The 23,740-nt window shown below is 43.8% G+C and overlaps 1 protein-coding gene across 3 annotated transcripts in view; it reads right to left on the bottom strand.

Moving 5' to 3' along the window:
• The window catches only part of FRMD4A (FERM domain containing 4A), a 292,885-nt gene that overhangs the window by 185,489 nt on the left and 83,656 nt on the right, over positions 1-23,740 (bottom strand). For all 3 annotated transcript variants that reach the window (XM_077836359.1, XM_077836340.1, XM_077836350.1), the window contains exon 2: positions 793-858. In XM_077836359.1, the coding sequence (XP_077692485.1) occupies positions 793-858 (66 nt within the window). The remainder of the gene's footprint in view (positions 1-792; positions 859-23,740) is intronic.

The raw sequence follows: 23,740 nt of genomic DNA, 5'->3' as shown, positions 1-23,740 counted from the left end.
CCTCAGAGTGGTTACTCTACCACAGTACAAATAGTACAGAGGAAGGAGAAAAAGCAGCCACAGATTTAAAACAGACACATATCCAGGAGACGCAAGTTCAAATCCCAGCAATCAGAAGAATGAAATAGCTACAGTTGGACTGCACACATGTTCAAGGCATATTCATGAATCCTACTAGGTACATTCTGAAATATTGCCAAAGATAAATCACCTCTTACATTTCCATATGTTGCCTTTTATCCTAAAGCATGTACTATAAACCCACACTGACATGCAAACTACATATGTGCGGGTCACTTCACCCATGACTGAAGCACCGCCGTCTCCGACAGCAGTTTAACATCACCCAGCGATGATTTCAGAATCGAAGAACAGCGTGTGTGCAACTGACACTGCAGAGAGAATTTTAGGGAGGCAGAATGTTGTTCCTGGAGCTGAAATTTGGCCAGGACATGATGGTTAATGCCTCAGAAGGTGTCATGGGATTATTAAGGACCACAAGCAACCCTGACAGTGTGGCCCCAGCTCCATTTTGGAGCACTGGTCCTGCTCTGACACAGAGTGAGGAGTGCCAGCTAATGAATCACTGCCAGCACTTCCTGCAGCACCCTGGAGGTCTCCCATTCTCTAAAGTCCTGACCCAGGTTGATGCTGCTTATCTTGCAAGATCCAAGAGGATCCCAGCACAAAGTACCCGAATAGCAGAGAGCTTGCTACAAGCCCGATTTACTTCATATGGTGCAGAATTCAGAGTTATGGCAAATGCTGCCATCAGTGGATATAATTTATTACCTGCACAAGAAGTTCCAGCTTCCTGTCATCGAGGAGGTGCACTTGACATCGGCGGCCCTCCGTCATCTGCAAGAGAGAAGCAAACTATGTTTCAGGGTGCTTCATTTACAGGCTTGGCAAACATCGAGAGCTGCCGCTAAAGCACTGCAGGCATGCTCCCTTGAAGCCCTGTCCCAGCAAAGGGTTTCATTCCTTGTTTTCCCTTCCCTGGCACCAGGAAAAGAAAAGGTTGCATGAGACAAAGAAATAACACCCTTCCAACTTTCACTGCACAGCGCGGCTTTGACTCAGCTACAGAGAGCGGATCGCTCCAGCGTTGAAAATGAGGCCAAGGTGTGGGGTGAATGAGACCGCTAGTCCTGCACTGACTACGAGAAACAGCCCAGACGTTTCATACGTCTGCCCCCGTCTTCGGTGCTTTGCTTGGCCAATAGGCAGTGCCAGGGGAAACTTCTGTACAAGTTACAAGGAAGTGGTTGATGCATCATAGCAAAGTTTCAACCATAGCTGAAATAGTTTAAAGGCTGGCAGGTCAAGTTCTTCCATGGTGTAACTCTACTGAATTCACTGGCGTTACATCAGGGATAAATTTGGCCCTGGATCTTTCCCACCTGCGCTTGTCCACACTAGAAAGTTGCACCAGTTTACCTACACCGGTGTATAATTAAACTGGTACCACACGCCCAACATGGACACAGCTATATTGATTTAAAGGTGCTTTATACAAGTACAGCTATTCCAGCTATTCACAGACATAATTATACCACTAAAATTTAAGTTTTAGAGTGGTAGCCGTATTAGTCTGTATCAGCAAAAACAACGAGGAGTCCTTGTGGCACCTTAGAGATGAACAAATGTATTTGGGCATAAGCTTTCATGGGCTATAACCCACTTCATCAGATGCATGGAGGGAAAAATACAGGAAGCAGGTATATATTTTACAGCACATGAAAAGATGGAAGTTGCCTTACGAAGTGGGGGGGGTCAGTGCTAACGAGGCTAATTCAATTAAGGGGGAAGTGGCCTATTCTCAACAGTTGACAAGAAGGGGTGAATATCAAAGGAGGAAAATTACTATTGTAGTGCTAACGAGGCCAATGCAATCAAGGTGGATGTCGCCCATTTCCACCAGTTGACAAGAAGGTGTGCATATCAGCAGAGGGAAAATTTACTTTTTCTAGTGACCCATTTAAAACGTAAGTGTAGACCAGGCCTCTTCCAAACTCATGTAGACTGTGGTTGCATTGAAATGCATGAGAGCACTTCCATGGAGTCAGGGAAGTTTCTCCATGGCCAGCCGGGAGTTTTACAGAGTGCCCCTATGGACAAGTCACTATGACCAAAAGTGTGAGATTTCTATGCACTGTTAGGCATTCAGAATCTGATTCAGCAAAGCACTGAAATAAATGCATAACTTTAAACATGTGAATAATCCTATTGGCTGTCAGGGGGATTTGTGCCTAAGTCATGTAGGAGCTTTTGAAACTTCCAGTCCTGTATTATACAGACACTCTCAGGGAGTAGCGCAGTAGCTTCATTACTCCCTTTAAAGTCAATGCAAGTCATACAGGGAAAACCCCATAGCAGCACTTTCAAAGTTGACTTTTTAAGGGTAATGCAGAATTAAGAATATTCTTATCTTAAGGCCAAGGCAGATTTCTGTGTATTGAGAGGATTCTATACACAATTCAATAACATTTCGTGCCCTGACAAGCTCTGTAGGTGTTGCTGAAACAGAATCCTCAAATATCTACCAGAGTGAGCTACAATCTCCCCAGGATGCATTCTTCACAGTGCATCTGGGGTCTTATACCTGGAAAGCAGATACTTCCTCCAGGACTAGCTCAGCTCTACGTATGGGAGATAGCAGAGCTGACTCTAAGTTCAGAGGCCTTCTTTTAGAGAACCAGAGCAACCAGGATACTTGAGTCCAATGGGTTAAGCAAGGACAGCTTTGCCTTTGGATCTGAGTTATCAGGATTCAATGTGTTTAAAACCACACCCTACTCCAATTTCACAGAGCACTCTGCGACATTAAACTCCTAAAGGTGAGCTTTATAATCGGCAATATTAATCAAAGGCACCTTTTCTTTTCAGTTACCACCAACCCATGAGATTTATCACCCCGGGCATGTACAAACATCACTCAAAACCCTGCAGGCTTTGTCTGTGTTGCTAGTTATACCAGAACATCTTTTGAATACCAACAATGCTAACTAATTCCGGTTTCTTAGGCACAATTGGAGCTCTGGAATCCAACCCAAAGAAAATCCTTTGTAAAACAAGACTTCTCATAAATGTTAATTGGTTACCGCCATGGCTACAAACGGTCTTGCTACAAGATATATCTCTGGTAAGTAATGGCATGCAAAATATTGCTCTACATTGGTTATGTTGCTTGGTGAGTGAGATGTGCACTATAAACCTTGTTGGTATTTAAATGGTTTTCAACTCAGCTGTAAAGATGTGCTCTAGGCTTGCCATCTAAGGCCTCAGAAAAGAAGGAAAAGTGTGTTTCCCCACTTTTCCCCCATAGATCTCAGAGTGCCTTACGTAGTGTTCCTGAGCAAGCAGGGACTCTCAGGTTTTACTAAAAGGCTTTCATTTAACTGTTCCATCAGCAACTTAATGGGGGAGACTGGATTCAATGTCTTACTTGGAGAACTTCAAAATAGTCTGTCTCCATGTCTCTCTCTAGCCTACTTCCTGTCCGACACCTGCAGGGTCTACAAGATGGTGCTATACCACACCTAAAAAAGGTGGAGAAGCATGTATATCCCAGTTTTACCTGTTCAATTAATTGCGGCAGAAAACTGGTAAGGGACTTGCTCAGGGCCACATCTTGAAGCAGTGGCAGAGATAAAAATATAATCCAATGCCCCTGACTCTCAGTGCTGTGCATAATCCACTAGATCACAGCAGCGCTTTTTAAAATAACAACATAAACATAAGAGTGGCCATACTGGGTCAGACCAAAGGTCCATCAAGCCCAGTGTTCTGACAGTGGCTAATGCCAGGTGCCCCAAACGGAATGAACAGACAGGTTATCATAAAGTGATCCATGCCCTGTTACCCAATCCCAGCTTCTGGCAAACAGAGGCTAGGGACACTATTCCTGCCCATCCTGGCTAATAGCCATTGATGGACCTATCTTCCATGAATCTATCTAGCTCCCTTTTGAATCCGGTTATAGTATTTGCCTTCATAAGAGGGTTTTTTTGTTTTTTAAATGTGCAGATATTTTTGGTTTTGCACTACCATGGCTCAAAAAAGGCTCAGTTTTCAACTGGAACTTTATAGCTTCCTGCTCCTTAATTTTGTAACCTCCTAGTTAAGTTTTGTTAGTAAAAGACTTCCCAATGCAAACAGATGGTAATCCTGGAATTCAAAAATAAGTTACAGATATTGTGCATGACACAGAATCTCAATTAGGTGTGAAGTGTTGTGCATATTTTGATCACCTGCAGAGATGAGAAACTGTCAGAAAAGTTAATGTATCTTTGATTTTTGTAATATTGCTTATCACCAGAGCATCTGAGTGGCTTTCATGTTAGACTGGCAATTGCAAACTACCTAGCAGACTTGAAGGGATATGTAATAGTTTATATATAGTATGATCACATAGTATATATATCAGGGTGGACTGATTTTAAATGAAGGCAATACAAATCACAACTTTAATCATGATTTAAATTACCTCATGAAAAGCCATGATTTAATGAATTGATTTTAATCAAGTTTTCCTTTTGCACTTCCATTCTTTTCTAAAGAAAGGTGCATTCTCATTAGTTGATATCATCATTAAAACTTGTTGATTTACAACAAAATAGAGCATTTACACTAGATCTGGCACATAATTTTGCTACATAGGAACTATAACTATATACATTTATATAAGCAATTATGTAGCTTAATATTCTCAGATGCTTATTAAGTGTCCATTTTTAGTATGTTAGAAAATGATGAATGGTATATTGCTTATTTACTAGATAATCAACTTTTTGCTCCTGCTTTGTGTCAAACTACTGCATTAAGGTGGTAACTGGAATTTAACTGAACACACAAAACAGCAAATACAATTTATTTTTATTAAAGAAAACAACCTAAAGTGTTTTGGATATATAAACTTTTCTTATGAAAACATGTTTCACATTACAACTAAATGATTTATTAAAAAGAGGGATTAACTGTAGTCAGTGAATTACACTGATTATTTCAGGTCAGCCTGGGAAAATTTTCAAATATGCCTAAGCGAAAGTGGCTGGAGCTTAACTTCCTATTTGCCGAAATCTCTTGAAAATGAGACAGTCTCCTAAGTTACTCAGGCTGACCTACTGTGCACTATTTATAAAGCTTGACCTCAAAAGTTAGATGATTTCCCCCTTGATTCTTTCTTTATATACAAAAAGCAGATTTTAACTCAAAATGTTTGATAGGGGCTCCTGGATTCAGCATCTTTATATTTCATTGAAATGTTTTAAAGGGATTGTAATAAGTTTAGGCCTTCACATATTTTGTATTAAATTCAGATTTTAAATATAAACCTGTTTAAAATTAAAAGAAAAATATAATTTAAATAAAACCAAAAAAATCTGATTTAAATAAAAAATTTGATTTATTTTGATTTTGTCAAAAAAATTCTCAATTTTTATCCACCCTGATATACATGTGAAGAGCAGGGCGCATTCCTTCACAGTTCATGCCCAAGTTTTATAGTATCAGTAGATTCCTATGCTTCATATTGTTTCTGAGATTGGAATCACAATGTAATGAACTGGCTAATGGGCATGGGTACTGTTGTTCTCTACTGGGCAGAACCAGAACTTTTTAGCTGACTGTCATAGGCCTTTTACTGTGACCACAAATGGAGATTTTCCTTGAGCTTATAAGGAAAGGAGAATTTGGAGCAGGAGGAGCTGAGTTCTAGTCCTGCTGTTGTCTTCAAATTCAGTGTGGCTGAGATGTGCAGCACTGTGATAGCTGGGAAGTTGCTACATGCCCAGAGATTTCTTACAGACTTTTCCCTAAGATCAGGACCCCAGGCTAAGTGTATTATGTGTTTTTTCTTTCCTCTGAAGCAACAGGTACTAACCAGTGAAAAAGGCAGGACTACCAGACCAGTTATGAGCTAAGACATTATGGCAATGCCCATATTCCTGCTGGTTTCCAATTCCACAAGGGCACCTGCTCACACTGAAAGCTATTGTCCAGCAACAAAGTAAAAGAAGCTCTATTAGTGTGTTGGAGTGAGAAGCAGGAGTGTTTCATGGCACTGAAAGAGAGAACTGATCCAGCACATTTTGGCTGCACTGAGGCTGCTGCGTCTGACCCTCCGCAAAGTTGCAATTCCCCAGTGTCTGCTCCTCTGGGCCGGAACCTCCATGGTCTCTCAGGAGATGAACCAAGGAGCAGCTTTGGATTGTCACATAACAAGAGAAGAGAAATCAATGCCAATGCTCAACAGATGGAACCAGGGAGCAGGAGGTCACTAACCATTAACAATTGCTCAGTGGCAGAGGCGTTTGATGGGGGAGCCTGCAAAGAGTGGCACAAGGTCTTTAAACTCCATCAATAAGATCTTGCTACTATGAGAGGGGCACAGGGGGAGCTCAAAGCAGAAAGGGAGGCTGGGGACTTACTTTCCCTTAGCTACTAAAAGCATTTGGAGTATTCTGGGGGGGGGGGGAAGGGGAGAAGATTAAGAAAGGGAGGATTATGGGTAGAAGACAAGTATGCTTGATGGTGAAGGGAAACATGTTTGAGCATAAGAGATTGTTCATGAACAGGGATCCTAGAAATCCGTTTGCCATGGAAAAATACAGAATTTGCATTTTTAGTTTTTACATTTTGTGAAAAAATAAAAACATATACAGTACAACCCCATATATCCGAGCTTCCGTTATCCAGCTCTCTGGATTAACCGAACCGGGGCTGACAGCCCAAGCCCTGGGCAGCAGGGCTTGGGCTTCAGCTGAATTGCAATTCTATTAATTTTATTTTATTATAATGATTGATGGCACCAATAGGCTTTGAACTTGCTTAAAAATTATAAATACATCAATAAAATGTTATGGTCAACTGATACCTATATATATTGTGGCTAGGATAACTAAAGTTCAGCATTTCATTTTAATCACAGAAAAACATGGATTCTTATGTTTTTTTATCAGAGAACGTTGGGTTTTTTTATAATGAAAAACTAGGATCCCTGTTCATGAATACTTCAAAGCTGGACTTTGTTCTGAGCTGGGCAGGAAATTATGCACCGGAGTGTCATTGTAATACTGCAGGATTTATTACTTTCACATTCAGTTCAAGAGTTGTACCTGCTGCTTGCCAGGGAGAGCATCTGTCTGGATTTCATTAATTTGTGGCAAGGCTTTAGGCTCAGATCCTCTGAGGTATTTAGGCTTCTAACTTCCAATGGATGTTGGGAGCCTAAATACTTTGAGGATCTGAGCTTTTAGTGCCTATGTATTAGCAGAAGTGTTGTAAGCAAGATCTGAGAAATAATTCTTCCATTCTACTCAGCACTGATAAGACCTCAGCTGCAATACACTCCAATTAAAAAATTGTCCAATTCTGGGCACCACATTTCAGGAAAGATGTGGACAAATTGGAGAAAGACCAGAGGAGAGCAACAAAAATGATTGAAGGTCTAGAAAACATGACCTATGACGGAAAATTGAAAAACTTGGGTTTGTTTAGTCTGGAGAAGAGAAGACTGAGGGGGAGACATGATAACAGTCTTCAAGTACATAAAAGGTTGTTAGAAAAAGGAGGGTGATAAATCATTCTCATTATTCACTGAGGACAGGATGAGAAGTAATGGGCTTAAATTGCAGCAAGTGAGATTTAGGTTGGGCATTAGGAAAATCTTCCTGTCAGGGTGGTTAAGCACTGGAACAAACTACCTAAGGAGGTTGTGGAATTTCCATCATTGGAGGTTTTTAAGAAAAGGTTAGACATACACCTGTCAGGGATGGTCTCTCTTTCTCTCTCTCTCTCTCTCTCTCTCTCCGTGTGTATGTGTGTGCGCGTGTGTGTGTGTGCGTATATATATATATATATGTATAAAAAATCTCTGAGGCAGTGTGGTCTAGTGGGTAAAGTACTAGACTGATACCTAGGTTCAATTCCTGGCTCTACTGCTGGCATGCGAGGTGACCACAGACAAGTTACCTCACCTCTCTGCCCCAGTTTTTCCATTTGTAAAATGCGGATAACTATACTGACCTCCTTTGCCAAGTGCTTTGAGATCTAGGGATGAAAAGTGCTATGTGAGAACTACGTACATATTTGTTCATCCCAGAGTATTTCATCACAGCAGAAAGGTGCCACAAGTACTCCTTTTCTTTTAGCAGAAAGTAAATTCCTCTTAAAAGTTACTTGCTGACTCTCTTAGATCTTTGCCTTTTGCATTAAGGAAAGATTTTCTAGCTACCTTTGTTTGACATCAACATAAAGCTTTAAATCTCATTTGGCGACGGCTGCCCAAATATTTACGTAGTGCGTTTCTGAGGAAAGTATTACGTAGAGAGGCTGGCAGTTGTTTTGCACTGTTATGTGAACTATTTCAGCAGCTCACCTCTTCTCCATTCATCTGGACTCTAACGCCCAACACTGGCTCAGAGAGTCCTACAGACTGTCCCCAACATACCCTGGAAACACACCAGAACACTCAGTTAAATTCTGGTCACAGGTCAGCCTGCCAGTAAATTACCATGAGTGTGCACTGCTCACAGAATGGTTGGATTCAACACAAATAATGTTCTTTAAAAAAAAGAAACAGTTGCAACGTGATTCCTTTTCAGCTGCTCTTCAAAAAAAAAAAAAAAAATCCTGTAGGTGAAAACTGCCACACTAAATAACTCAAAGGCACAAAATGCAAATGCTATCTACAGTGGCAGTTCTATAAATATCCCTGGCACATTTCATTAGAAGTTGACTGCAGAAATAAAGAGGATACAGTGTATTCTTCCATGACTCAAATAAAATATTATAATTGGAAGCAGAATATTTCCTAAATGCTTGCTGCATGTACAGGAGGTAATTACTGTACTGAATACACAAAACCTGTGTCACCGGAGCCTGTTGTTTGGACAGGAGGAAGGAGAGATTGATTCCTTGATTAAAGGGATACTATTGGCTTAAAAATCATGCTCCTGTCTGAAAACTTTTAACTGACTTGTGGTACAGGAACTCCTAAATTGCTCAATCTGGAAGAGATGAGAGAGAAAAAATATTTTGGTTTACTTTGTGCTTTTACCAGCACTTTGGCCCTCATTCAAGAAAGCACCTCTGCGACAAGATGGACAGGTGCTTCACAAGCCCCAGCGTACAAGGGGTTAACCCAGACCCCTGCTTGTTGGCTGACTGGCGTAAGGATACAAAAGTAGAAGGGAAGTGACTACCTTGGCGAACCTTCCCCTCCCAGCTGGCTAAGAAGCCAGAAAAGTCCCAGGCCTTTGAGATCTATTGTTCTGAGTGACTTGTTTACTTTTGGAATCCTTTGTTTTGTGACTTATTAAAAGGAAGCCCCGAGAAAAAGGACTGAGAGTCATTCATCTTCCCCAGCCAGCAGGTTGGCCCACTGGCCCACAATCCCTATTAGGGAAAACACTTACGCATGTGTTTAAAGTGAGGCACGTGTTTACATGCTTTTGAGAATCAGGGCCTTTGTGCACAGTCATTTTCACTGCTTTCCTTTGCACAGTCTGTTAGTCAGGCATTTGCCCCTGTTGTCTGTATGGGTCTTTTATGAAGGACCAGGGGAGAGAAGAAATGTTTTCAAAAGAGGAAAAAAGTGATTGTAGAACTACAAAAATTGGCACAATTGGAAATACTTCTATCACTTAGGGCTTAACGGACTACGGTCCAAGTTGACAGCGTCTCTGATGTTTGTAAACTGCTCTGAGATCCCCAGATAGAAAGCAATACAGAAATGCAACACAGAAAGCAATACAGAAATGTTCTCATATTTGTTCTATTATTATAAAATACCTAGGATCTTTGGTAGAAGAGGCTAATGATGTTTAGGAACCAGTGACCTAAATAATATTTTAGCAGCAAGTCCTACGAAGTCCCGGTGCCATTTTGGAGTCAGAACACACTAAACCCAGGGGCACTCTGTGGATTAATCTTCTTTCATTCACAGCTATTCATGCTGTTCTTCTTTACCAAGAATGCTATCCAGCAGTCTGTGCTAGAAGAGGTTAATTGTAAGCCTGGTGGTTCTTCCCTAGGAAGGATGATGATCTCTGTCCTCTAAGCCCTGTCCTCAAGCATTGGCCATCTACTAAAAGTCTTTCTGTAGTGGAACTGACTAGGATCTATGGCACCCCTTTAAGGCAATGGCAGCAACAGGCAGCATCCCTTTTAAAGTTAATGACAACCTTAATGGTGATAGTAGACATAAGATTAGATATGAGCTCATAAAACACGACAGTGTTGAACGTTCCTCGTGTCCTCTGAAGCTGAATATAGGTAAACAGTTAGTTGGGAAGGTGCCAGCAGGTGGCACTGAAAAATACGTAGTATTGTTCCTGCGTTTTGTAGGCTATCTGCAACTTATGTGTAATGCAGACGGCTTCCTTTGCGCTGCGTTTTACAGCAGTTCTTAATGGTAAGAAAAAAACCCACAGTGAGACTGTGGGTTTCATACACTGAGACCATTACATCCCAGACCAGGGGATTGACCTGACATTGGTGCAGTGCCAGTTACAGTCCTGGCCCTTTAAAATTCCTCCTCTCCTGCAGGAAGGGCATGGCGGTAGTGTGGCTATAAACAGGCCTTCAGCGTTATTCAATGGACTTCACCTGGCAGGGCAGGGCATCCTCGGCACAACAGACAGTATTTTAAAGGGCCGGGAATGCGGACTAGTGCAGACATTTCTGGGACTGTCAATGCCAAGAAGATAGCAACAAATAAGATGGAATTTAAGAGACCTATAATAAAAATGAGTAAGTGGGTGGTTAGGAGGATTGACTTCTTGGGAGGAAAGATTAAACACAAAATATGTATAGCCTAAGGGGAATAACTTAACTATCTGCAGGATGGAAACAGCAACAAGGGGAGAAATTATTATGGGCTATCGGTGGAGTTAAATAGGAATAACGGGATGAAATTAAACAAAGAGCAAATTTAGATTGAATACCTGGAGTAACATGTTCCCTCGCCTGAGGGTGCGAGTGTCCTCTGTCCCCAGCACTTCCGCTCTATGCCTCTCCTTACGTTTTGAGCAATACTGCCCCAGGAGCTGCTGAGTTCACTATTTTACCTTGACAGCTGCCAAAAGAACTCTTGGCCTACAGCGGGATCCTTTTCTTCCTAACGCGGGGAGGGTACCATTCATGCCTATGTAACTCAGGGTATGTCTCCACAGCAACTGCAAGGCGTGACTGGGCACCCCCAAGCTAGCTTTGACTGAGCTAGCTCATTGGCAATAGCACCGTAGCCGTGGCAGCACGAGTGGCAGGATGAGCTAGCTGCCCAAATACAATACTGCCTGGCACAGTGGGTACGGAGTCGGGAGGTTACTCCACGCTGCTGCGGCTACGCTGCTGTTTTTAGCAACTAGTTGGATCAAAGACACCCAGCGGCTCCCAAGGCACTTACACACTTTTGAAAATCTTCCCCAAGTGATTTTCTCCACAGGTTGTTTCTTCCACAAACACCAAGGGATGTAAAGGCCCAGATTCAACAAAGCATGTGCTTACACCCTTTTGTTTATGATAGGCCTTGCTGAATCAGGTCCAAGTGAACATTCTCCGACTGTCTCCTTATACCCTTATGTCCGTTTACAGTACAAAGCCGAGATTCTCAAATGTGAAGACCTAGCACGCCACATCTAAAACTGAAACTACTTAGTATTTGACCTTGTAGTTAGAATGGATTCTTAGTCTGACACTGTACTTTAAGCCAATCAGCATTCTACCCAACAGACTTCTGAATCGGCTCATCAGTGGTATATGTTTGAGAAACGCTGGCCTCAAGGGCCTACTTTCAACAGTATCCTGAGATAAGGAATTTCTTTCCTGGACATGCCGGTTTCCTCACCAGAATGATTGCTATGTTGTTTTATGTCACCGATCGCTTTCCTCTGTGAAAATAATATGTGTCTATATTCTTTTGAAAAACAAAGGAAACCTGGACATTCCACTCCCCTTTCTTCCTTTCACAAACCTGACATTGTTTCAAAGCATCGGGGTATTTTCAATATTTATGTTTTGCCGTTTCAATTATTTCACCCACCCACCGTTCAAACAGACCCTGCCTAGGAAAACAGGTTGTGTGGGCTAACGCATTTTAACAACACCCATTTCCAAACACTAGTATAGCGAGAGTTTAACCCCTTTAAGGCATGTTATTCAGCCTAGGTTCCAGGGCTAGGGTGGACCACGAACAGCTAGCATGTTTTTCATCATGACCTATTTTCTTAGTCTGAGACACAGCCAAAGATTCATTGGTCACAGGGTCAGACCTCTCAAATGCTGCTCTGTTTGCAAAATACTCTGCATTTGGGTGCGGACCCTGAAAATGCTTCTTCCTTCCCACGTGCATGGCTCCTTACCATATAGGCTTCCATTCAGCAAGGCAGTTAAGCACATGCTTAACTTTAAGCACCTGTTCAAGTCCATCTTGCAAAGTTAAGCATGTGCTTAAGTGTTTATCTGGATCTGGGCCGTGCTGCCCATCCAGCCTTTCCTTATGGTTGGATCTGGGAAGTGTTCGTTGCTCCTGTTTGACATCTGTACTTTTAATGTAATTGTTACAAACACCTCAAGATGATAAGAGCTATAGAAATGGAATAAATAATAAATAAATGAATGATCTATCCTGTCAGGACACCTGCTCCACCCTCTGCCAGCTCAGGATTGTTCCCAGCATTACATTTTCCTCATGCTTTGTCCAGACTAGGTTAAAATGAGTCAAGTGATGGGGCTTCCATCACTTCCCTTGGGAGACTATTGCACAGGCTAATAGATCTAATAGATCAGTTTCTGCCTAGAGCTGACTGCAACTGCTGCTAATAGAGGGAACCCTGAAGTCACTCAGAAATGTTCTGCTCAGTTGCTTGTGACTCCTGACTGCGAAGTTGATATGCTGTGCGTACCGAACGCTGGGAAGTGGCTTTAGGTGTCTTGGAAGACACTTGATCAATGTGCCAGCTTAACACGGAAATGTAAAGAGCAAATGCTACCAATGCTCTGCTTTCTGCGAGCATTGCGAAAGGGGGGGGGGGGGAAGCAGCTACTAGCCAATGGAAATGACATGAATGGACTTGACAGTGATATACTGTCCTTACTGCATATGTATGGGCTTCATGATGAATTATTATTTTATGACAGTAGCGCCCAGAGACTGTAATGAGGGAGTGAGGTGCCATTGTGCTAGGCACCGGACAAACATGTAGTAAAAGAGACCTGAAGAGCTTACAATTTATGTTAATGACAAGACACAACAGATGGATGAAAGAAACACACACTTATGTATATTGTAAGCTTCTTTGTTTCCTGTGTTTGTACAGCACCTAGCAATGGGGTTCCTAGACACGTCAGCAGTACAAGTAAATAGGAAGAAGAAAGAGGTGAGGGGTTGGTTGGGAGGGAGGATGAAGAGTCTGAGAAAGGAGTATGTTTTTGCATAGATTTGCAGAGCATCCAACATTAGGGTGGTTGGCTGATGGGAGTTTCGAGCATATCTCTCGGTGTTTTGATACCTGGGGCCAGACATCACTTCCCCTCCCACACTCCCATATTAGTCCCAATTTTTAGCGTGGAAATCCCCACTGACCAAGAGACAGTGTGGTCTAGGGAACAGGACTGGGAGCCAGAGTTCTAACCTCTGTTTCACAACTGATCTGCTGCATGATCTTGGACGTTATGATTAGTTTGTTATCTGTATTACCATAGAAGCCCTAGTTATGGACCAGGACCTCACTGTGCTGGGGGCTGTACAAACAGAACATGCGGTGCCTGCCCCAAAGAGCTACAGTTTAAGTATAAGACAAGAGACAACAGCTGGATACAGACAGATGGGGAAGCACAAGGAGTCACCATGATAGGCAGTAGTCTCACAACACCAGTTGTCAAGTCACTTCACTTCTTTATGGCCTTTACTACCCTTTTTCTGACTTGTCTACTTACATTGTAAGCTCTGTGAGTTTGTAGAGTGCTTGGGACAGCGGGCCCTGACCTTGCTTAGGACATCTAGATACTAATGTAATATAATTAATAATAAATTATTTCCCCCCAAGGTGTTTGAGTAGCTGTTGACTCTTCTACGGCTGACTTTTAATTCTTTTTAACAAATCATCAAAAAAAATCAAATCTTTTTGATGTCACCAGCCTTTTACCTCATCATGTTTTCCACAAATGTCTCCTGGTCTAATTCCTTTGTGGATGTGGACTGGGTGGTAATTTTTACAAGAAAACAAACCAGCCATGAGAAAACATTTGCAGAAAGTTTGGCTTAACTATATAGGAGAACAGGACAATTTCTTTGTGGTTGAAACTAATGTGATCTGCTGGAAAAAAAAAATCAATGTGGGTTCCTAGGAGACTGACCAAACTGACGTAGATGCTGGAAGCAACAGAATGTGTGAAATATTCTTGAAGGGCAAATCAGGACTTAATTCTTAAAATACCCATTTTAGTGCCATCTGTTGTGTTTATTGTACTGCTTCACATTCACACATTTAGGTGGTGTAGTTGCTTTTATTAGCTGAGTAGGCTGTTTGGGGTTATGCACAACACAGACTTTCAGTAACTGTACCATATATTTAATTCACAGGGCCAGATCTTCAGCTGGCATAAGTGGATGCTGCTTCATGGAAGTCAATGGATCGACACCAGATGATGGTATGCACCATAGCCCTGAAGCTGTGTATCAAACTGTATTACAAGGAGGATGGGGAAGCACACAGAGTGTATTGGGCTTAAGGATGCGGGACTTACTGCCAAAGTCCTGCATGCTTTATTAGAGGCAGAGCCAACCTGCAAACTTTGGCTACAGATTGGAATTTCTACCTGCAAGGATATTGGAACAAATGATTAAACAATCAATTTGTAAGCACTTGGAGGATAACAGGATTATAAGGAAAATCAAGAATAAATCATGCCAAACCAAACTAATTTCCTTCTTACACAGGGTTACTGGCCTAGTGGATAGTGGGGAAGCAGTAGATGTGATCTATCTCGATTTTAGTAAGGTTTTTGTCACAGCCCCACTTGACATTCTCATAAGCAAACTAAGGAGCTGTGGTCTAGATTAAATTACTATAAAGTGCGTGCACAACTGGTTGAAAGAACATCCTCAAAGAGTAGTTAGCAGTCATGCTTCACTGTCAAACTGGGAGAGTCTAACTAGTAGGGTCATGCAGGGATCAATCCTGGGTCCAGTACTATTCAATATTTTCATTAATGACTTGGATAATGGAATGAAGAGTATGCTTATAAAATTTGCAGATGACACCAAACTGGGAGGGGTTGCAAGCATTTTGGAGGACAGGATTAGAATTAAAATGTCTTTGAGAAACTAGAGAATTAGTCTGCATTCAACAAGTTGAAATTCAATAAAGACAAGTGCAAGGTACTACACTTAGGAAGGAAAAATCAAATGCACATCTACAAAATGGAGAATAACTGGCTAGGTGGTTGCACTGCAGAAAAGGATCTGGAGATTACAGTAGATCACAAATTGAATATGAGTGAACAATGTGATGTAGTCGCAAAAAAAGGCAACTATCATTGTGGGGTATTTTAACAGGAATGTCTTATGGAAGACCAGGGAGGTCATTTTCCCTCTCTACTCGGCACTGCTGAGGCCTCAGCTGGAGTACTGTGACCAATTCTGGTCATCACACTTTAAGAACTTGATGATTACCTGTTCTGTTCATTCTCTCTGGCATTGGTCACTGTCGAAAGACAGGATTCTGGGCTAGATGGACCTTTGATCTGACCCTGTATGATTCTTACGTAAGAAAGATGGGGACAAATTGGAGAGTCCAGGGGGGAGCAACAAAAATGAGAAAAGGTTTAGACAACCTGACCTATGAGGAAAGGTTTAAAAAACTGGGCACATTTAGTCTTGTGAAAAGAAGACTGGGGGAGCGGGGAGGGGACCTGATAACAGTCTTCAAATATGTTAGGGGCTGTTATATAGAGGTCTGACTGTGCTCAATTGTTCTCCAGGTCCACTGAAGGTAGAACAAGAAGTAATGGACTTAATCTTCAGCAAGAGAGATTTAGGTTAGATATTAGGAATAACTTTCAAACAATAAAGGTAGTTAAGCCCTGGAACAGGCTTCCGAAGGAGGCTGTGGAATCCCCGTCACTGGAGGTTTTTAAGAATAGATTGGACAAACGCCTGTCAGGGCTGGTCTAGGTTCACTTGATTCTGCCTCAGCACAGGGGGCTGGACTAGGTGACCTCCTGAGGTCCCTTCCAGCCCTATATTACATGATTTTATGCAGTTTTGGTCTGGGCCTGTCTCCGTACTGTGGGCTGGATTGTGCCGCTCAGGCTCAGCTCAGAGCTGGGATTGCGGCAGAGCTGCCCTGCCCCAGGGGGAGCTCCTGAGAGGCATTATGACTCTTATATGGGCACAATACCTCCCCGAGGGGACGGTTCAGGATGTGCTGCCCCTCTGCATACACACAGCGCTCCTGGCTGGGGAGTGCAGGCTGTGAGGTATGGTCCTGCCTTCTCCCCACCCTCCCTTGTGAGGCCCAGCTCCCACAGATGCGCTAGTCCTGAGCAGCCTTTGCATTAAGGGAAGCGTAGGAGCCACAGGCAAAGCTAGGAGTGGAAATTTGGGTGGGCTCTGACTTTCGGGTGGCCAGGCAATGACAGACTGTGCTATCCACCGGCCATGCCGGCTGGCTGTGCAGCCTGGCGGGGGCAGGGAGTGCTGGTCCCCTCGGCTGTGCAGCAGGGGAAGAGAGGGAGCCGTTGCCCCACTGCAGGGTATGGGCTGCTCGCCTTCAGCTGGGGACTCGCGTCTTCTGTGAGCTGTACGGCCCCTGTGCGGGGTCGGCTCCAGCTGTGCTGCAGGGGCATGCACAGGGGACGCAACTTGGCCCGGACTCTGTATTGAGTTGCCCAGCGCAGTGCATCCTCTCCTAGGAGCTCTGCAGAGAGACTGGCCTCGCTGCTGCCTCCCGCCATGCAGGGGATGAGCTGTGTGGAGAGAGCCACGGGCCAACGGGCAGCTCCCGAGCACCTGCCAGTTCAGCTTCTACCCCGATGCCACACCCTCCTCCTGGCCCTGGTGCTCCCAGACACGGGGCTTCACCTGCCGAGCTGGGCACGAGCATGGGCGGGCTCAGAAAATGGCAAGGCAGAGCTGAAGGGCAGGCCCATAGCTCCATCCTGGAGTTCAGGTGCCTGAGTGACGCTCCAGGGCACTGTGGCAGCACTAGATCCCTGCTCAGATTTGGCTGGGCCTGGAACCAAGGCCACCCGTGGCTATGTCCCGGTAGGAGCTGCAAGTGTGGCCAGCCCTTTAGCAGAGATGGGGAGGGGAAGACAGTTTGCTGGACACACAGCCAGTACCGCTACAGTCCCTGCTTCCTGCCCCCAGCAATGACAGGATCTTGTACTCGCAACAGCAATCACTTTACCCACCAGTGACATGCACCCACTTCTGGAGTGAACCACAGCGGCTATATAACAGCACACAGCAACGCTACACCAGAGTTTGGGACAGGAATTGAAAAATACTAAACATGGTTTGCAACTGACTCGTGCCTAACTTCTGCCACACTGATCCATTCCGTGCCTAAGCGGAGAGAGGCAGCACAAGGGGCTGCCCCAGAATCTCTAAAACTAAAGAAAGACCATTTCAAGGAGTTTCCTCCTGTTCTCATGCAGCATGTTTGATGCAGGCCGAACTTTCTAATGCTTCCCAGATGCTTCTGGATGGCCTCCAAATCTCCACGGTCTCACTCAGGTATACATCTCCCCTCCCCCCATCCAATTTCATCTTGCTGCATGAGTCCAAGTGGAAGCCTTCTGTTGCCATGTTACCGTTTCCTAAATGGCTATAGAATTTCCCATGGCAAATTTCCCATCCCAAACCTCTCCAGAGTTTTTTTTTAAAAATCCCAACAAGTTTAACATCACAAGGGGCTATAGGAAGAGCCTTAGCAATTTGCTTTTCTCCAGCCTGCTTCATCACTGCGCTGTGCATGTGCGTATATAAACCAGGCACCATATCTTATTACAAATCCCCTAAGACACCCTCGTCCTCTACAGCAAATATTTCATTTGAAAATGAAGGGGTCCAATCTCCCCCTTGATACAAAAGCATACGTGGCAGTTGGGTACCATGGTGACAGGCACCCTAGAGAAACCCAACATAGAGTTTCAGCGATGCTAATAAGAGTTACCATTCATGTATATATCAAGGGCAAAACAGACCTTTAAAAACAGTGTGATCTACAGTCTCTCGCTGACGGGAGTAAAGTTTCAGTAACAAATGAATATGGTAAAAACTGAAGAGATTCTCTGTGACATTGCATAGGGCAGGCGCATGCTGATTATAAAGGGGATGGAGTGGTTGTTTGGTTTGGGGATTTAGGAAGCTTAATTGAAAGTGCTGTTATGAAGATTTTTGACTACAGGATATTGTGCTGATTCCGAAGGCCATTTGCTTGATACAGCAGTTTTCACAGTAGACTTGTCCTATGCAAATGCTGTCTAACAGCATGAGGTTCATATGTTTTGCTGCTCTGCCATTGGCAGAGTTGTTCCTGACTATACTGGTGCTTTCAGCACAGAAGGAGAGGATACCGATGATAGTTCAGTGTGTGTGGTATGGCTGTAGCCACACTGGAACCCATGTGGCTAGGAAACTAAAACAAGAGTGGATTTATTTTGATTGAGGGATTTTGAACTTCTAAGAAGGAAAACTCTAAACACAGGATCAAAGCCTTGCACATTTGCCAGCACAGCATTCATTGTCTAAAAGCACTCACACATTCCTACAATAATCACATCGCGTAAGGACTTATATGGGACGAAATGGGTTAGAAATTGTTTTGAATAATTTCCAGCGTGTTTTATTTTTACAAATACTGCAGCTCGCCTTCTAGACTGGGTGTGAAGCATTGTAATAGTAATACTTCGTTTTTATATAAAGTTCTTCGTTTGGTGATTTCAGTGAACTTTACAAACTTCGCTTGATTAAGTCATACAACACCCTGGTGAAGCAGGTAAAGGACAAAAGGGTCACTTAGCCACCCAGCACGTAAAAGGTAGCCACCTCTGGGATGGAACGCAGCAACCAGCATGAGGCAACATTTCACAAGAGCAAAGACGCAAAGAAGCAAGCCATATCCAATTGAAAACTGCAGTGGGAATATAAAGCAGAAAGTGTCTAGTTGCCTGAAATGGAATTTGGAACATTCCTACTCTTATGAAAGTGCAATGGGCTCTTTAAGTACCAAAAGAGGCCAAGACCCTGGGTTCAGTTCTATCTTGTGTTTTAAATTCCTCCAGGGATTTAAAGAGGAGCCCCCTGGGAATACACTCATTGTACAGGAATACTTCATGGAGCTGCCAGCCCTGGAATAGGGGGTGTAGCAGGGAAGTGATCATGACCAGAGCACACCATGCTCCAGTGACTCGTCTGGTGGATGGCCCTGAGGGGGCTGTTGTAGCCAAAGAAGTAGGTCATCAGTCCCCCAGCTGCCCCATAAGGAGCCGGAATGCAGAGGTGGCTTGGAACAGAGGAAAAGAGACTCAAACCCCTTGAGTTTGTATTTCATCAACATGACAGCGTCCCCCCACCCACCACACGGGAGCCTCTATTCAGTATTGAATCAGAGAGAAGAGCACTGTGGCAGTCAGTTGTGGTCTCTAATGGATAGATCTCAATACCAGGAAGCCAGGACACCTAGACTCCACTATAAGGCCACAGAGAATCATTTCTCTTCTTCCATTTTTCCCTTCTGTAAAGTGGGTAATATTGATACTCATGGACCTCACTTGGAAGGGGGCTTGGGAGGACTAAGCAACTAGTGCTCATACTTTGCAAAATGCATGTGCCAAGAGGTTGTTAGGTACCCAGTCCCCACCACCACCTCCTGAAGCACCAAGGCATTGCCTGGTGGATTGCAATCCACATTTGATCCAGTCCAGCCCTTCTTAGCCCTGGTGAAAGATCACTGTGCCACCAGGCAACATCTTCAGGAGACGCTGTTGAACAGTGAACCTGTCTAACTCTTACTTTCCTTTCATATAAACCAAGACTCTTCCCTCATCACCCCACTCCTCATCAACCTTGTTCTCTGTCCTCTCCATGGCTGTCTGTCTATCACTGGCCTCTTTTCACATCACACCTTGCTTGGTGCGATAGCCTCCTCCACTCCAGCTCCTGCCACAGCTGTAGCATCCACTGCAGTGACTCACCATCTTTTCTCTCCTGTCTATACCCTGTGGTTTTACTCTTCCTCTACTGTTATTTAAGCCCCCAGGACTCTCCTAGTATTATACAAATACTAACCAACAGCAATAATCATCATCCTATTTCTCCTCCTCGCTGCAGTCTTTAGGTCTGTAAAATATGTTGGGGTACTGTTTGTATGGAAGATGGTGTACATCTAAAGTTGTGCTGTCATGTGTCATATCACCCGTAAAGCCTTGATCCAATGGTCACTGAAATCAATGGCAAGGCTCTCACTGATTTCAATGGATGTTGGTGGAGGCCCTATATGATTTGACAGTCAGCTCACAGGATGCAGTAGCTGAAAATTTTCACTCTCCATTAATAAATTCAGAGTGCCTGGGGAGGAGAGCACTAGAAGATGGCTATCAGATCAAGAGTGGGTAGAATCATAGAATCATAGAATATCAGGGTTGGAAGGGACCTCAGGAGGTCATCTAGTCCAACCCCCTGCTCAAAGCAGGACTATCCCCAATTAAATCATCCCAGCCAGGGCTTTGTCAAGCCTGACCTTAAAAACTTCTAAGGAAGGAGATTCCACCACCTCCCTAGGTAACGCATTCCAGTGTTTCACCACCCTCCTAGTGAAAAAGTTTTTCCTAATATCCAACCTAAACCTCCCCCACTGCAACTTGAGACCATTACTCCTTGTTCTGTCATGCAAAAGTGTGGGTAATACTTCCTCACTAAACCAGTGATCACTCTTGTACCTAGCTTCATTTTCATAATGGCACAGGTACCATATTCCTAGCATGTGTCTTAAAAACAACTTTATCTAGAGCACAAGGGTTTATTTTACCTTCTCACAGGGCTAGATCCAGCCAGCCTTACTCCTGCTGAGTTGACTCCTCACTTGTAGACTAAGGTCAGGTCTACACTACAAACTTATAAATCGGTATAACTACGTCACTCCAGGGTGTGAAAAAAAATCCCGGTGTCAACAGTGCTAGGTCGACAGGAGAGCTTCTCCAGTCAACATAGCTACCGCCTCGTGGGGAGATGGATTAACTACGCGGATGGAGAAGTTCTCCCATCGGTGCAGTAGCGTCTTCACTAAGGCATGACAGCGGTGCTGCTGCAGCACTGTACATGAAGACAAGCCCCCCGGAACTGCTAATAGCAATTTCTACCATTTTCCTCCCCTCCTGATTGATCCCCCACTTTGCAGAAAATACAGTTCCCATTCGCAGCTCAGGTTGGTGTTGATTCCCAGGCATTTCAAAATATTGTATCTAATTAAAGGAAGCAACAGGTATTTAGCTACCACGGACTTCTGCCACAGTGCCCGCCGCACGCTTTGTGCTTAAATAAACTCCATGTTCCATGGCAGAAAATGATCAGACTTGTCTGCTGCTGAAACTCTACACCACCAGCGGCTTTTCCTCCTACAGCACAAGGCAATTTGGGTTTATTCCTGCACCAGTGAAATCAATGGAAGATTTGAACGGGAACAGCAGCAGGCCCCCATACGCTGCTGTGGATGGGCTGATTGTACTGTTCCTAAAGGTTAAATCCCAAACCAAGCTCCCATTAAAGGCTGCTTCAAAGATTTGCTTTGCCACCGAACCTTAGTGGTATTAAAAAAAATTATGAATGGACTCCAGGTTATTGAGAAAGGACAAACCCTAAATAGTTCTGACACATTGGGACCAGATCCTCAGCTGGTATAAATCAGCATGGCCCTATTGTGTCTCTCTTCTAAAATATTACTTGCTGTACATTTTCAGCAGAGGTTAAGCTTCTGGTAACTTGTGCCAGAAAGGTTAGAACAAGTAGCTCTGAGCAGCCATCCTGAGCCAAAGCACAATAACATTGCCAGGGTCAGCAGCAAGCAATGGGTTCAAACAGTGTGCAGTCATCTATTCATGCAGCAGCCCTCCTTGTGGGCCCTCTGCCATCCCCAGAACGTGAAAAAGACTCAATCTTCTAGTTTAGCACCATCAAGATCTCTCTGGCCAGGGATTCAGTTTTCAGCAGGGAAAACGGCACGGCCACACAAACCAGAGCTCCCAATTCCTTGCACTACACACTTCCTCGGGGCTGTTCACAAAATCCGAGTCGTGTGAATCCAGAAGAAGTGAGCTGAAGCCAGTGGAGTTACTCTGGTATAAAACTGGCACAAGGGGATGCTGAATAAGGCACCGTAGCTTTAGAAAAAGGCATGTGCACTTTAACTGTAAGCTCCATGGCGAGCTATTAAGTGCCATACAGAACACACACACACACACACAGAGTACCCCCCATTCCATTTAAAAGAAATCTAAGTGCAGCTATTTTTACTTTGCTCAAGACAATGTTTTAAAGGCTGTGGTTCACATTTCTCCACAACCTGGGTTGTCTCCGAGCAAGTATTGCTGGATCACTCACGCGCCTGGATGTGCCTTACTAAACCAGTGCCAGAGCTATTATTAGAAACAATTGTCTCTCCTGGAAATTTTGCATTAGATGCTCAAATCTACTTTTCTAATTCTCCCCCAGCAGCAAACAGGCTAACAATGCAGTGGAGAAAACAATCTTACGTGTACCCATTTGCAGTGCGTATAGATATATATGCACAGAAAGGTTAGAAACAGGGCCATTTATTTGCCATTTCTAGACTTTATATGTAACAACTTTTCTGCTGCAATCTAGGAAGAGAAGCACGCCTGAAGTGAAAATATTTCCAGGGCTTTGCTTTTTCAATCCCCAGCTCTGCATTTAACTTGCTGCAGCCATTTGGAATGTAGAAAGAACAGTCCATCTTAGCAGTCAATGGAAGCATGCATCCAGATTTGTCTGAATTCAAACATCTCCACCTCCCAAATCCCCGCTCCCCGCTCCCAATGAATTCATACTGCTAGCACCTCTGCTTCTTGAACACAACATGTATTCATTTTTTAAAATCCCTCCCACACACATTTCTGTCTCCTCATTTAAAATCCGTGGGGGAGGGGAAACCCTTGCATCTTGTAGAGAGATTTGTTTTTAATTGCACATGATAAGAGATAAAAGATCTATTTTGAGCTGTTCTTCCAACAGCATTTTAAATATGCAGCCCAAGCCATGGCCCCACCAAAGTCCCTATCTGAAAACAAAGGCACACGTTACCTTTCTTTTTTTCACCTCAGCGGCAGCCGCAGCACTTCAGATTTCAACCAGATTGTCCACAGAAAAAAGCATCCCATTAAATCCAGATTAAGCAGGCCTTTGGCCTAACAAGCAGCATCCATTTCCCTGTCCCTCCTCCTCTGTGTGGTTCGCTAGGAGGCAGGCACAGCCCTTTTCTCCTCTTCTCTCCCCTCCCTCTGTGTGTGTGTCTGCAAGGAGTTCCACAATGCTACCACATCCCATCTCCCAGCTAACGGTCTCTTAGATAGACACTGGCGGCAATCCAGAGTGAACCACAGCAATCTCCATCCTCAGCGCGAGAGAGAGAGAGAGAGTGGGGGAGAAAAAACAACAACAAACCAAAACCTGCTTGCAACACTGCAAGATTTCACACATGCAGAACATGCCACC

The sequence above is a fragment of the Eretmochelys imbricata genome, chromosome 1, assembly GCF_965152235.1.
Source record: "Eretmochelys imbricata isolate rEreImb1 chromosome 1, rEreImb1.hap1, whole genome shotgun sequence".
NCBI lineage: Eukaryota > Metazoa > Chordata > Testudines > Cheloniidae > Eretmochelys > Eretmochelys imbricata.
Note: the sequence above shows the minus strand (reverse complement) of the source record. Positions and strands in the feature narration are given on the sequence as shown.